The sequence below is a fragment of the Sorex fumeus genome, unplaced genomic scaffold, assembly GCF_029834395.1.
Source record: "Sorex fumeus unplaced genomic scaffold, SorFum_2.1 ptg000100l, whole genome shotgun sequence".
Lineage (NCBI taxonomy): Eukaryota > Metazoa > Chordata > Mammalia > Eulipotyphla > Soricidae > Sorex > Sorex fumeus.
In genome coordinates this window covers 7,125,001-7,138,738 of record NW_026606157.1, presented here as the reverse complement: position 1 = coordinate 7,138,738, position 13,738 = coordinate 7,125,001, and the positions used below count along the sequence as shown (strand labels likewise).

At 48.6% G+C, this 13,738-nt stretch overlaps 1 protein-coding gene across 18 annotated transcripts in view; it reads left to right on the top strand.

Moving 5' to 3' along the window:
* C2CD5 (C2 calcium dependent domain containing 5) overlaps positions 1-13,738 on the top strand; it is a 92,803-nt gene that overhangs the window by 68,516 nt on the left and 10,549 nt on the right. For all 18 annotated transcript variants that reach the window (XM_056134671.1, XM_056134666.1, XM_056134659.1 and 15 more), the window contains 6 exons: positions 2,477-2,540; positions 3,460-3,521; positions 3,734-3,832; positions 4,694-4,783; positions 5,904-5,991; positions 9,541-9,627. In XM_056134671.1, coding sequence (XP_055990646.1) covers positions 2,477-2,540; positions 3,460-3,521; positions 3,734-3,832; positions 4,694-4,783; positions 5,904-5,991; positions 9,541-9,627 — 490 coding nt within the window. The remainder of the gene's footprint in view (positions 1-2,476; positions 2,541-3,459; positions 3,522-3,733; positions 3,833-4,693; positions 4,784-5,903; positions 5,992-9,540; positions 9,628-13,738) is intronic.

Below are 13,738 nucleotides of genomic sequence, written 5' to 3'. Positions count from 1 at the left end.
CCCGCTGTGCTGTTGCTCTCGCCCCCATTTTTCTTCTCTGCTCCCTAGCTTATAACTTGTTGCTGTAGCATTTGTATCCCTTAAGTGTCGTTTTTAATCACTGACTTCTGAGTGTCGTGGTTTCCTGCTGAGTCGGGAAGCTGTCATTCCGATGTCGTTAGAAAACTGCGCTCAAAGCATCTTGTTCCCTTTCCTGGAGAAGAGATGTGGCCGGTAAAGCTATGGAGCCTCCCTCCCGACAAATGTGCTCCCTAGTGCTCCCCGATGAGGGGGTAGCTGGAGGGTGAGGGTCCGGGAGAGATGGAGGCTTGGTGAGCAGCGGTGTGGGCGGTCAGAGGGGGGCCAGGTGGCCAGCTGTGGGGCACAGGGGCTGAGACGAGGCTGCCCTTCAGTAGATCCCCTGACTCAGTTGTCCTCCTCTGGGAGCGGGCAGCTGTGGGGCCTGGAAGGAGACTGTCGGGCCGAGGAGGGCAAATGTCCCAGGCAGGACAGCGCGGGCCGCGCCTGGCTGCAGTGACCAGCAGCTGGCAGAGGAGCAGACTCTCAATGACAGCCTCAGGCAGGGGCAGAGTTGGCTCAGCAGATTCTGCAGACACGCCTAAGCCTTGCCAAGGTTCGCTGTGGAGCGCCCTGGATACCCGGCTCCCAGCGGGCAGGGAACCAAGCCACGCTGCTGGACTGGGCAGGACTCGGGCCGAGAAGGGGCGGGAGGGCACGGTGGGGATTGCCCGAGAGCTGGGGATGGCCGCGGGCGGGCGGCACTAAGAGTGGGAAGTGTAGGCAGGGGCTGAGAACGGCCCCCCTCACCCCCGCTCCCAGACAGCGCCCGTGCCCACCCTCCAGGGCAAACTCTGCACCGTTCACAGCCGGCTGGTACCAACGATCACAGCCAGCTGGTACCACTGTTCACAGCCAGCTGGTACCACTGATTACAGCTGCCTGGTACCAGCATTCGTAGCCGGCTGGTACCGCTGATCACAGCCAACTGGTACCACTGATCACAGTGGGCTGGTACCACCATTCACAGCCGGCTGGTACTGCCGATCGTAGCGGGCTGGTACCCATGTGAGAGGGCGGGCTTGGACCCTGTCTCGGATCCGCCTTTAAATACATCCCATCTCATCCTCTCCGGGAAGGCAGAGGCCTCCAGGAGTGCTCGTGGGGTTACTCCCGCAGTCCAGCGGGTTCCTGGGAGCTGGTGGACGAGGCAGCTCAGCCCTGTGTCGGGCGCCACCGTGTGAGGGCTGTGTGGGGCCGTCCCCGCCTGCCGCTGCTGCTCTTCCGAGTCTGTCTGGGTCAAAGGGCTTTCATGCACGAACTGCCACCGTACTTAGGAATTTTTTGTGCATCCTCCAAAACACGTCCTTATCATAGTCTCGAGAAAAGTCTCGTTTTCCTTTTCTTTCTTTTGGGGCTTGGGAAGGCTCACACCTGGTTCTGCTCAGGGCTCACTGCTAGCTCAGTCCTTGGAACTCACACCTGGCTCAGTGCTCAGGGCTCACTCCTGACTCAGTGCTCAGGGCTCACTCCTGGCTGGGCTCAAGTGGGAGGGACCCTGTGGGGTGCCAGGAATAGAACCTGAGTCAGCTGCATACAAGGCCAGTGTCCTACCTCCTAACTCATTAGCCCCAAAGGCGTGTTTTCTCTCTCCTTTTTGTTGGTTTGTTTGGGGGCCACATCCGGTGATGCTCAGGGGTACCTCCAGGCTCTGCACTCAGGAATCACTCCTGGTGAGCTCAGGGGACCATATGCAGTGCTGGGGATCGACCCACTTTGGCTGCATACAAGGCCAACACCCTCCATGCTATGCTATCTCTCTGGCCCACAGGCTCCTTTTCTTAACTCATGACTCTTTTTGTTTGTTGGTTCCTTTGTTTTTTAATTGAATCACTGTGAGATATACAGTTACGAAGTTGTTCGTGATTGGGTTTCAGTCATGGTGTTCCAGTTCGCCACCCTTGATATATGTCATAGTCAGAAATTTACAACTGGTTGTTGTGGAGAAATGTACAAGTATCAGAAAAAAGTCTTTTGAAGTTTTAGGAGAAAATGTCTGCTTTTCCTTGACTCTTGTGTCATCTGTTTAGTAAGGAATAACCATCACCTGGGCTGGAGTGATAGCACAGCGGGTAGGGCATTTGCCTTGCACGCAGCCAACATGGCCGACCCGAGTTCGATTCCTCCGCCCCTCTCGGAGAGCCCAGCAAGCTACCGAGAGTATCTCACAGTATCCCACACAGCAAAGCCCGGCAAGCTACTGACAGTATCTTGCCCTCACGGCAAAGCCTGGCAAGCTCCCCGTGACGTATTCGATATGCCACAGTAACAATTGTCACAATGGAGACGTTACTGGGCCCTCTCGAGCAAATTGGTGAACGATGGGAGGACAGTGACAGTGACAGTGAACCATAACTTTTTCCCTATGGAAGCGATCGCCTGTTTCCTACTCACTGAGTGATGCCTGCCTGTCTTTCAGATCGACGACACAGACGCCATGGAGGACGTGCACTCTCTGCTGACTGATGTCCCCCCACCCTCAGGTGGGCAGGCCCGGGGATGGGGGGAGATGGCCTGCGCGCCAGTGTGTGAATCTCACTCTCTTGGGAATGACTGTATTCTGAAGGGCTTTAGGATAAATCCCTGTACATCCTGTCCTGGGCTTTGCTGTTCCAGGGGGTCGGGGGGGGGGGGGGGGTAGGGGGAGGAAAATTTTATATATATATATGTGTGTGTGTCTGTGTGTATTCATATACACACACACATACATATGCATTAGAACTGAAGTGGATTAAATTTTTGGATCCTTTCATGTTTACACACAGAAAAAGTTTTGTTTTTTAAGCATTTTTTAATTTATTTTATTTTATATATATGTATATTTTTTTTCTTTTGGGTCACACCCAGTGATGCTCAGGGGTTTCTCCTGACTCTGCACTCAGGAATTACTCCTGGCGGTGCTTAGGGGACCATCTGGGATGCTGGGGATTGAACCCGGGTCGGCCGCATGCAAGGCAAATGCCCTACCCACTGTACTATCACTCTGGCCCCTGGAAAAAGTTTTTGACAGTTGACTAAGTGGTCTTAAAGTTTCCCGAGGACATGGAATTTTGTCACCATATCACTGTCGTCCCGTTGTTCGTCGATTTACTCGAGCAGGCGCCAGTAACGTCTCCATTCGTCCCCGCCGTAAGATTTTAGCAGCCTCTTCTTACTCGTCCTTCCCAACGCTACCATATTGGAGGCTCTTTTAGGGTCAGGGGAATGAGACCTGTTAAATGTTACTGTTTTTGAATATGCCACGGATAGCTTGCCAGGCTCTCTACATGGAATTCTAGGGGAAAGTAATTTACTTTTCGGGAAAAAGAAGGGCTCTCACAGTTGGAACTTCAAGTGATGATTGAAAATAACAAAAATTAAGGGACACTGCTGTCATATTTTAACTCCGATTTATTTCGACAGGCTTTTATAGTTGCAATACAGAAATTATGCCCGGCATCAATAATTGGACCTCTGAAATTCAGGTAAACCGCCTTTTGCTATTAGTTTTAAGCAGAGACAATAAAAATGATTTCAGCAAATGTCTTCTTATCCGTGTTCTCTTTTAGAATTTACTGCAGTTTCAGTGTTATCCTTGTCCACACAACAGTGGTCATGATGTCTGTTCATGATGTGTCAGGTTTGTCTGCTGATACTGGACTTGGGATAAGACGCCCGTTGTTGTATCTCCTTGCAGATGTTTACATCGGTACGAGTGATCCGATTAAGCAGCCTCAACTTGACTAATCAAGCTCTCAATAAGAACTTCAACGACCTCTGTGAAAATTTGCTCAAGGTAAGAACCTCCTGACTACAGTGCAATGCACAGGGGTTAGTCCTGGCTCTGCACTCAGAAATTACTCCTGGTGGTACTTGGGGGACCACATGGGATGCCGGAGATTGAACCTCGGTCGGCTGTGTGCAAGGCAAACGCCCTTTCCCTGGCCCCTGACTGTAGTTCTTCGCAATCATGAAATTGGAGAAAACAAAGGTTGCTATATTGTGTGGAACACCTTTGCCAGTTGTGGATTGAATTACTTTTGTTTACATATCAGTCTTAATCTGGCCATTAAGCAGAGTGTGCAGGTGTATTTGACTTGATACCACCATACCGTAAATTTGGTTTTAAGTCACATTTTAGCTTTAAGCATTATGTGTGTGTAATACACACTTTCATGTGTGTAATTCTTGAAAAACCTTTACATTGTATTGCTTTTTTTGTTCTAGTGGAAGGTAGGATTTAATTTTTCTCTCTGCGCATGTGTTAAAAGTGTTCCAGGGGCCGGAGATTGTATGATGGAGAGGCTGCTGCCCTTGTGTGCTGCTGATCCGGGTTCGATCCCTGGCACCTCATATGGTCCCCTGAGCTTGCAAGTAATTCCTGAGCACAGAGATAGGAGTAAGCCCTGGGCACTGCCGAGTGCGGCCCCCAAACTCAAAAACAGTCAATCAGGAATGGATTTGAAATCTAGGAAAAAGCCCAGAGAGTGGGCCGGGTTCTGATCTTGAATCTGACGTGCTGCAGATGCTGTTGGGCCGTGTGAAGCCCAGAGCTGGGTGTGAAACCCAAAGCCGGGTGTGATGCCCAGAGCTCGTGTTCTGTGTTCCGTGTTCTCTGTCCCTGGTGCAGTGACGCTGGCTCTCCTCTCTCCCGCAGAGTCTGTACTTCAAGCTCCGCTCCATGAGCCCCTGCTGCCTCTGCCACGCCGACTTCACCGTCTCTCTGCCCGAGGACGAGGCGATTCAGGTACCCAGGAGCCAGGATCTAGCCTGGGACAGCCTCCAGCTTTTTAAGTTTATCTTTTAACTCTTATAAAGTTGCTCACGATGATTTATAACGTTCAGTGTGCCGACCCCAGTCCCACCACCGATACACCTTCCCACCACCATCGTTTCCAATTTTCCCAGCCACCACTCAGGCCTGTTCCAATCACAGGTCCTAAATAATGTATTTGATATGCTTGTTGTGAGTAATTTGCTAAAAATGATCCAAAAAGATTTCCTTAGAAAAAAGCATGTGGTGATTGTTGTATCTCACCGTGGAGCCATTAAGCCCTTGTACAAGAGATGACTAAGATGATGTTAGAGGTTGAGCCATGTGTGATAATATTGAGATCGGTTGCCTCTGCATCCCATCCCGTTTGGTATGTTACTCCCGGTATGTCAGTGATACAGAGCATGAGATGTGAGAGATGCGAAGGCGGCCGCTTGTGGAGTCCGGCCATGAGCATGGCCATGACTGGATTCTGGAGAGGTTTTGCTGCCAGGGCTCTGTTTGGGCAGCTGGTGGGCTCACCTGCCCCCCCACCCTCGGGGATGCCCTGGATGAGACTCAGCCTGGTGGGGCCCGAAGGCATCTCTGCCTCTTGTTGATCTCTTTGGAGATTTACTGATGAGTCTCTGGATCATGGGCAGTTACTGAGCTTATTTGGTGCCGGAGGCAGTTCATGTGGCGTGACTGTCGGCTCCAGAAGAAGAGGGGGACGGGGGAGGGTGGCCCATCCCTAACTCCGAGAGAGCCTGGAGGTTTCGGTCACAAAACCCGTGTACCTGAGATTTTCAACAGATTCACTCCCGACTGAGGCTCTTGCGTCCTCCAGCTTTGATCTCGGCTACTTCAGTGTCACACATTTGCCGGCACCAAGTGCTTAGACCTCACGGCCGCCCTGCAGATGACGTCAGCGTGTCACTGCCCTCAGACTGTATGTCATGTTCTTCTGGACTCAGATGGGCACCAACCACGTGCCCCATAGGATGTTCGACTTTGCGTCGCCGTTCCTGGCGCTGGGAATGATGTGTGAAACGAGTGCCAACAGTTTCATTGCTTTTGCTTTGTTTTGCTGACTCTGTGTTTTTCATGATCCTAGGTTACAGTCACAGCGGTCGCAATCACCTTTGACAAAAATCAGGCTTTGCAGACCACAAAAACGCAGGTGGAAAAGTCATCGCAAAGAGGTAAACGCCTGCGTACGATGGTCGTGTCGGTACACAGTGAAGTTCAGCGAGAGTTAGAGGTCCGCTTGTTTCCTTGCTTTCCTTTCTTTCTCCCTGGACGATGATGAGATGATGAGGATGAGGATGAGAATGATGAATGATGGATGATGATGATGATGGATGAGGATGATGGATGATGGATGATGAGGATGAGGATGAGGATGATGGATGATGAGGATGATGGGTGATGATGATGATGATGATTTTTGAGGTATCGGGGTTTCTAACAGTGCCTGGTGTGAGGTAGTGGGGTCTATAATGGTACCTATAATGGTGCCGGGTGTTTCTGCTCTAGGCATTGGGTGTTACTGTCACTCCCACCAGCGCTGGCCTTGGCTCCGCACCACCTCCATCCCGCTCACCTCTCTCTGTTCTGCTGTCAGGCTCTTTTCACCGGATGTCGTCTCTGCCCTTTACGCTTCTTTCCACTCCCCAGGGGAATGGGATCATCCACCATTGCCCTCTGACTGAATTCCCCTCGAGTTCTGTCCCCACTGTAGGGAAGGGCCCGGCTTTGTCTTTCCCCGATAGCTGTGTGTCATCTCCCACTGCATGCCTGTCGCAGCCCTCTGTCCACGTCTCCGTTGGAAAGGCACTTGTGTTGTTTCCCGATCTTGGCCCGGGGAAATAACGCAGCTGTGAGCTTAGGTCTGCAGGGAGGAGTGTGTCTTAAGGACACAACGCTCATCTTGTGATTTGTTTTTGTTTTAACTGTGTGGATAAGCGTAGATGATACTTTTCGTATATGAAAAGATTATTGATGTTTATGTAGAGTAAATTAGGGTATATTCTACAGAAATTTGCAGGTTTCCACCTGGTTTGGGGAGAATGTCAAGGCATCTGATGTCATTCACGTTGTATGCGTTATGTTTCTTTCTCAGAAAAATTCCTGTCATATCTAGCAGAGTCTCAGTGTTACCCTTTCTCTGGTGAAATTTAGGAAGTACCTTTTTGTTTTTTAAGTGAAGCAGAATAATTTTTACTGAAAGAAATTTGGAAAGATGTGAGGGAAAGAAAGAGAGGAAATCAAGTCCAAGAGAGACCACACAGATAAAGTTTAATCCTGAAAAGTACCGTTTTAATGTATTCCAAGAAGTCCAGATAATCAGTGTTCATTTTTGTGTTCTGAAACAAAAATAGTCGAGAAATAAGATTCCTGACTTGCTGGCAAAAATGTGCATGATTAGCTAAAAATCTTAAAGTGATTAAATTCTGGATACAGCATTGAGTTTTAGTGAAGCAGATGTATTAAACGATGTGTTCAAATATTTATCAAAGAAGACAGATAATGAGCGCTCTCATCGGTACCAAAGAGCTAAGATAAGGTGCAGAGTCAGATGGCAAAAATCCTCACTTGTCGGATTGTTCCTTCACGAGGCTCTGCTGGTGGATTCATGTGTCTTGTCTTTGCTCCCTCCGAGAATCCCCCTGGGGAAGGAGGCCCAGGGAAGGGGGGAAGCCCAGGAGAAGGGGAGAAACGCAAAGTGAAGGGGGATGGGGTCTGAGTCTCCATAGGAAAAACGTGGGCATGCACACAGGTTGCAAGCGTTTGGTGGCCAAGAGCCGCCTCCCCAGGCCCGATGACAGCAACAACGAGACAAAGAAACGGGAACTTGGTTTCGGCTCCAGGCTGGTCCGTGGACAGTTTATTTCTCTCTCCTCCCAGCGAAATCTGATCTCTCACCTTACGGCGCAGTCGTAGTTGTAGTTTTGGTCGTAGTCTCAGTCATCATAGTTCCATCATCCTAGTCTCCTCGTAGACCTCAAAGTCCTCTACTTCGTTATATCTTTTTTCTTGTCTCGTCATAGTCTCATAGTCCTCCAGTTCCAGTCATCATCGTCATCTAGTCATCCTTCTCGTCTTCAAAGTCCCAACGTCTTCCAGAGTCTCAGTCCCCATCCTCCTTGTCTTTCCCCTTATTATCACGATCACGACCATCCTGTTGTTCGTCGATTGCCTCGAGCAGGCCCCAGTAACATCTCCTTCATCCTAGTCCAGAGATTTTTTAAAAAGTGCCATCTTCAAGGCTCTTTCAGGGTTAGGAGAATGAGACCCATCATTGTTACTGGTATTTGGCATATTGGGTACGTACGCCAGGGGAGTTTGCCAGACTCTGCCGTGTGGGCAGGTTACATTCAGTAGCCTGTCAGTTTGTCCAAAGTAGGAATGAGATAATAAGATGTCATAATAAGATGTTCCGTGCTGCAAATGCTCACTTCCGGGAGCTGGGTTTTATATTTATAGTCTCTGGGTCTTGGCCGTTGATGGGATTACAACAGGGGGCCAGTTGGTGGGTGTGACCCCTGCCTACTGGAATTTGGAGGATCTGGATTGAGGATGCTCAGCCCCGATCCGAGCAGGCTTGGAGATCTCCGCCCCGGGACCCGCATGCCTTTGTTCCTCTGCCGGTACCTTCATGCGTGTGGAGAGAGGTCTCAGCATGGTGGTGGCTGGTTCTGGAGGTCTTTGGCTGCTGGAGCCCTGGTCGGGGTGGGGAGGGAAATTCAACCCGCTCCCCTCCAAGGGCCCCGGCGAGGAGGGCCAGGCGGGGGGCAGGACACTCTTATATAGGGATCATGAAGGGTTGGGATATACCTAGGTGGGGTTGAACATTGTCATAACAACAAACAGAGGCAAAGCCACTCCTTCAGGGGAAGTTCTAGGGGATTAACTCAAGGACAAGATCTCATCTGAGGGTACAACGCTCCAGATTACTAGGAGATCCGCTCAAGGGCGGGATTCCATTGCTTTCTTCATCCATTTAACCAATCATAGTAAATTTATTTCTTATAGTATCTCTAGTCATTTTGTATGAACACAGTAAGAAAAATATTAAGCTTAAAGTTTGGCTTTTCTTGGGGAAGAGGAACATCTCACTGTATATCCCAGACTACAGTCCTCAGGCCAGGTTAGTCTTTCCTAACCCAGCAGGGTCCTTGTTCAGTCCCTTCTTTTTGGGTCATGACAGAGTTTGTTCCATGACCATGCTCTTAACTTATTATACTTATGGCGCTTAGCTTGTCTGCTTTCGATGACAGGGTAGCATACAGCTTGTCCTGGGTCCATCCAGTTCCTGCTTTTGGAGTGCTAGGAACTAAGGGCAACTGAGGCTCAAGTAAACATGGATGTAAATATGGATGCCCAAGAGTACATCAAGTAAATACGGATGCCCGAGAGTAAATATTATTTTGGAGTCAATTAACAAACTCCCATGTTGCAAAGCATTGTATGAACTGTCTTCCTGTGTCTATACACAAAGGACATTGCTGAATAAGCCACGCAAGGGACATAAAGGAAAGGGAAAAGCAATCTAGGATTGTTCATGCTTGGTGGAACTGGGTTGTGCCTCAGGGGCACTGTTGTGGGAGTAGCTCAGTAAACCAGAGCTCATTGCTGGAGGAGCAGGGACAACCCAACGCTATCCAAGAATCTGCTGGCCCAGATTCTTCATTTTAACAAGTTAACCCTGGACTATGGCTGAATAACTGGTGTCTCTCTTGCCCCTCCAGCCTCTACAGATAACGAAGAGCTCCTGCAGTTCCCGCTGGAACTCTGTGCGGACTCATTGCCTCCCCATCCTTTCCCGCCGGCTAAAGGTTGGTTGAGTGGGGGGCGCGCACCCCGCCTTCTCCTTTCTCCCGCCCGCTCCCTCCCTTAGGCTCACTTAGTTTTGAGGCGAAGATGTGTTTCTCCACGCCCTCACGGGGCGTTTTATCATGGTCATAAACGGGGAGGCCTCGGGGCCCTTCCTCTCTCGGGCAGTCTCGTGAATCCCGGGTAGAGTCCCGGATGCCCTTCCCTTCTGAAGCCTCGGACGGCCTTGTCTTATTTTCAGAAAGTTGCATTTCCCAGAGTATATGTCCCATGTATCTTCATACGTGATCGAGATGATATTTATTTAAAAAAAATAATGGTGAGGTCTTTTTCAGCAACAAGCAAATCCTTCACATTTTGGGGTATAATTTTTGGATATTTATCGACAGCAGAAACCTTATTTCTTCATGAAGAGGGTTTGGGCGGGGAACGCATTGCCCGGGCCAGCCTGAGGTGCATTCGTAGAAAGCGGCTAGAAACCAGCCGCTTTTTCAAACGTGAAATTGTTGACCCTGAACTCAGTAGCTATGTACCTGTTTAACACCTTCACCACCATCAGAGAAAAATAAGAGGTTGGGGGCTGGAGCAGAAGCACAGCGGGTAGGGCGTTTGCCTTGCACGCGGCTAACCTGGGCTCGACTTCCAGCATCCCATATGGTCCCCTGAGCACCGCCAGGAGTAACCCCTGTGCATCACTGGGTATGACCCAAACAGCAAAAAAAAAAAAAAAAGAAAAGGTTTTTTTTTCTATTTTTCTTCTTATTTTAGAAGACCTTTTTTTATTTAAAAAAAAAAAAGGAAAATAGAGAAAAATAAGAGGTAGCTTTTTTCCATTTTTTTTTCTGATTTTAGAAGACCTTTGTGTGTGTGTGTATATTTATGTGTATATATATATATATATATATATATATATATATATATATATATAAAGATAGGGGAAAAAATGTTATTAGTCAAGTTCCCAGAGTCATTGATATCTCATAAGCAGTCTTTTTGCCAGTTCTGTGAAATGCAGCATGCGTCATTTGGAGCCAAACTGGCTTTTCTCATTTTTTGTCTTTTTGAGTGGTGGGCGGACCACACCCGCAGTGCTCAGGGCTTCCCCTGGCTCCAGAGCCCTGGGTCATGTCCTGTGGCACTGGGGGCAGTCGCAGGTGCCCAGGATGGAAGCGGGTCTCTCCGGCCTGGGTTTTCCCGGGTTGTTCTTGTCCTTTGTTTGGCTTGGGTTTGGACTCCTCGTGGCTTTGACTCCTGAGGTCATGTCAGGCCCATGGGCTCTGGCCCCGTGCGGGGCTGGAACTGAGCCGAGGCTTCCTGCTACACACAGAGCACTCTACCCTCGAGCCCGCCCTGGTCTGGGCTAGGGTTTGCATGGTCTGTTACGTTGCATGGTCTCAGTGGAATTATTTTTTGATTTCTGCTTGTCATTTATTTTATCTAACACCAAATTAGGTGTGCATGATTTTCTATTCAGATACGATTATTAATAGATCTTATCTCTCTCTCAATCTCTCTGTTTTTTGGTTGCTGGGTCACACCCCACTGTGCTCAGGGCTTTTCCCTGGCTTTGTTCTTAAGGCTCACTCCTGGTGGTCTCGGGTGAGCGGATGGGTTCCTGGGGATCGAACCCAGGCTGGCCGTGTGCAAGGCAGGCGCCCTCTGTATTACTGCTCTGGCCCCAGGTCCTATCTCATTTTGAAGATGAAATGTTAGGTTACTTTCAGGTTCTGATTTTTCTAATATGGTAACATATTTTTGCTCTTTCTTTTTTTCCTTTATTGGTTTAAAAAAACAGACATTTCTTTTCAGAGCTTTGGAGGCTGAAAGCCTGGAATCCAGTGTTGGTCAGGTTCCGAGCGAGAAGCGGTTCTGTGACTCTCCCTGGTCCATCCCAGCCTGTGGGTGCCGGCCTCTGCCGCATCCCGGGACTGTTCCCCGGGATCCCCCCCGCTCATCCTCCAACTCTCCGTGCCAACCTCCAAAACGTCTTATCATCTTCAAATGTTTTTTTGCTCTTTTTTTGAATTAGAATTCAAATTTAGAATTCAGTTGAGAATTTAGTATCCCTCAACTTCTGTGAAAGTCTAAAACGAAAAACATCCAGCCAAAGATAATCTCGGTTTACATGTATACGCTGGATGTGAAAACAAATGTAATTTCATAAAAAAAAAAAAAAAAACCCAGAACCGTCAGTCTTCCCAGAACTCACGGGAAGTTTCCATAAAACTCATTAAATGTTGAAATTTGTTTTTTAACACATAATTTCAAGCCACTTTAGGCTCTTGGCTCCTTTTTCCTCACACTGAAATAAAGGAGAGTAACAAGGGAAGTGAAGGACCCCAGACCAAAAGCCCAGTAAATCAGCGGATGGTGTTAGTGGCTGGTGTTCAGGGAGGGGTATTTCTGCACGAGGGGTCCTACTGTTCAGTTTCACCGTGTTGCTGATGTTCACCGAGTGACACAGGTTTATTAAAAATCTTTTGAGGTTTTTTTGTATTGACGACAATTGGTTTCTGCAGTAGCCGTCCAGTGTTTTTAAGGATAATATGATAAGTATGTCTCGTGTTAGTAGTTTGTACAAATGGCACTTTGAGAAGTAAAGAACGAAAGGACTTCACAAGCTGAGTCATAGGTGGACAGTTCTTAAGTTAATTGCCGTTCATTCTCGGGAACAAGGAAGGGGCCGTCTGAGGCCGCATCGTAAATGATCAGATCTGGGCTCCCTTCTCAGTGCCGCTGCTGAGGACGTGTGAGGGTCGAGCCACGTGGCCGCCTTAAGCTTCCGTTCTCCATCTGGAAACTTAAAAGGCCTAAGGTTCACTCCAGTTCTTGAAATTTTCCAGTTCCTGGCATTTCTGATATTGATGGTTCAGTTCGTCACATGTTCCTATTATGAAATATGCAAATCAAAAGTTAAATTATGCTTGAAGTCATACTGAGCTTCTGTTAATTAAGTAAAAAAAAAAGAAGTCCAAGTAGCTTCTAATCCATTGAAGCAGTGATGGAGCACTTTCTGCAGAGACAACCCAGGCGTGGACGCGATAGAGCCAGGGATGTGGGCGGGTCCTCAGCAGCGGCCTCGGGGTCCCCCACTCCCAAACCCCAGCAGCTTGGCGGCAGAGTGACTTCAAGTCGTGCTTTTCTCACGCATTTGTTGGGAAGGAAGGGTTTCAGAGGTTGGGGGACCACCGAGTCAGATCATGGCACATGTGTCATCGCCAGCATCTACATTCTCCTCCTCCTCCTCCTCCTCCTCCTCCTCCTCCTCCTCCTCCTCCTCCTCCTCCTCCTCCTCCTCCTTCTCCTCCCCAGTATCATCACATCTGTCCTAATATACGTACATGCATACCTACGTACACATACACACACGCACACGCATGAACCTCTTCATACTGAATGTTTCACTGCAAAACCTGTGTGCTTTCCCTCAGGGATGACCTTTGAAATTCATCAGTTAACTCGAGCCTGTTTCTCTCTCTACCTTTTCTGTATAGAGTTTGGTGAATTGTGGTTTGTGTTGCGTGAGTATTTTTTGTCTTTGCTTTTTCAAGCCTTTCAAAGAGGGCACGGACCGTCCTAAGTATATTCGGAATTGAAAAAGCTCTGCGTGTTGTGGGAGTTCGGTGGGCGATTCAAGAGTAGGAGGGTTTCCCGAAGGGCTCAAGGATAGAACAAGAGTTCCGCAGTGTGAGTGGGTCAGGAATTGAGTGGTAGACGGTGGAGGGGGGCCTTGGCCACCAGAGCTCACGGGGGGGTGGGGGGGTGTCTTCAGCCAATTGAAGAGAGGAGCTAATTGCCGTTGATGTTTGTTTATATTAATTATATTAGCTGCCTGTAGAGTTAAATGTACTCCTTTGCAGGCTGTCCAAACTGACATCATTTTCATGTTCATGCCTTAATAATTTATAATTAATATGACAATCTCATTAATATATATCGGTATTGAGGGCAATTGGTGGACCCTGTTTGGAGTGAAATATTTGTAAAACATCTCCCTTAGCCTCGTTCAGCCAGTGAGTCAGAGTTTTTGCTTCTAGCTCCCAGCTAAGGAGCCTGTTGTAGATTGATGGAAACGCCTAGAAGAGCACAAAAGAATATTTTGATTGCAGGGAC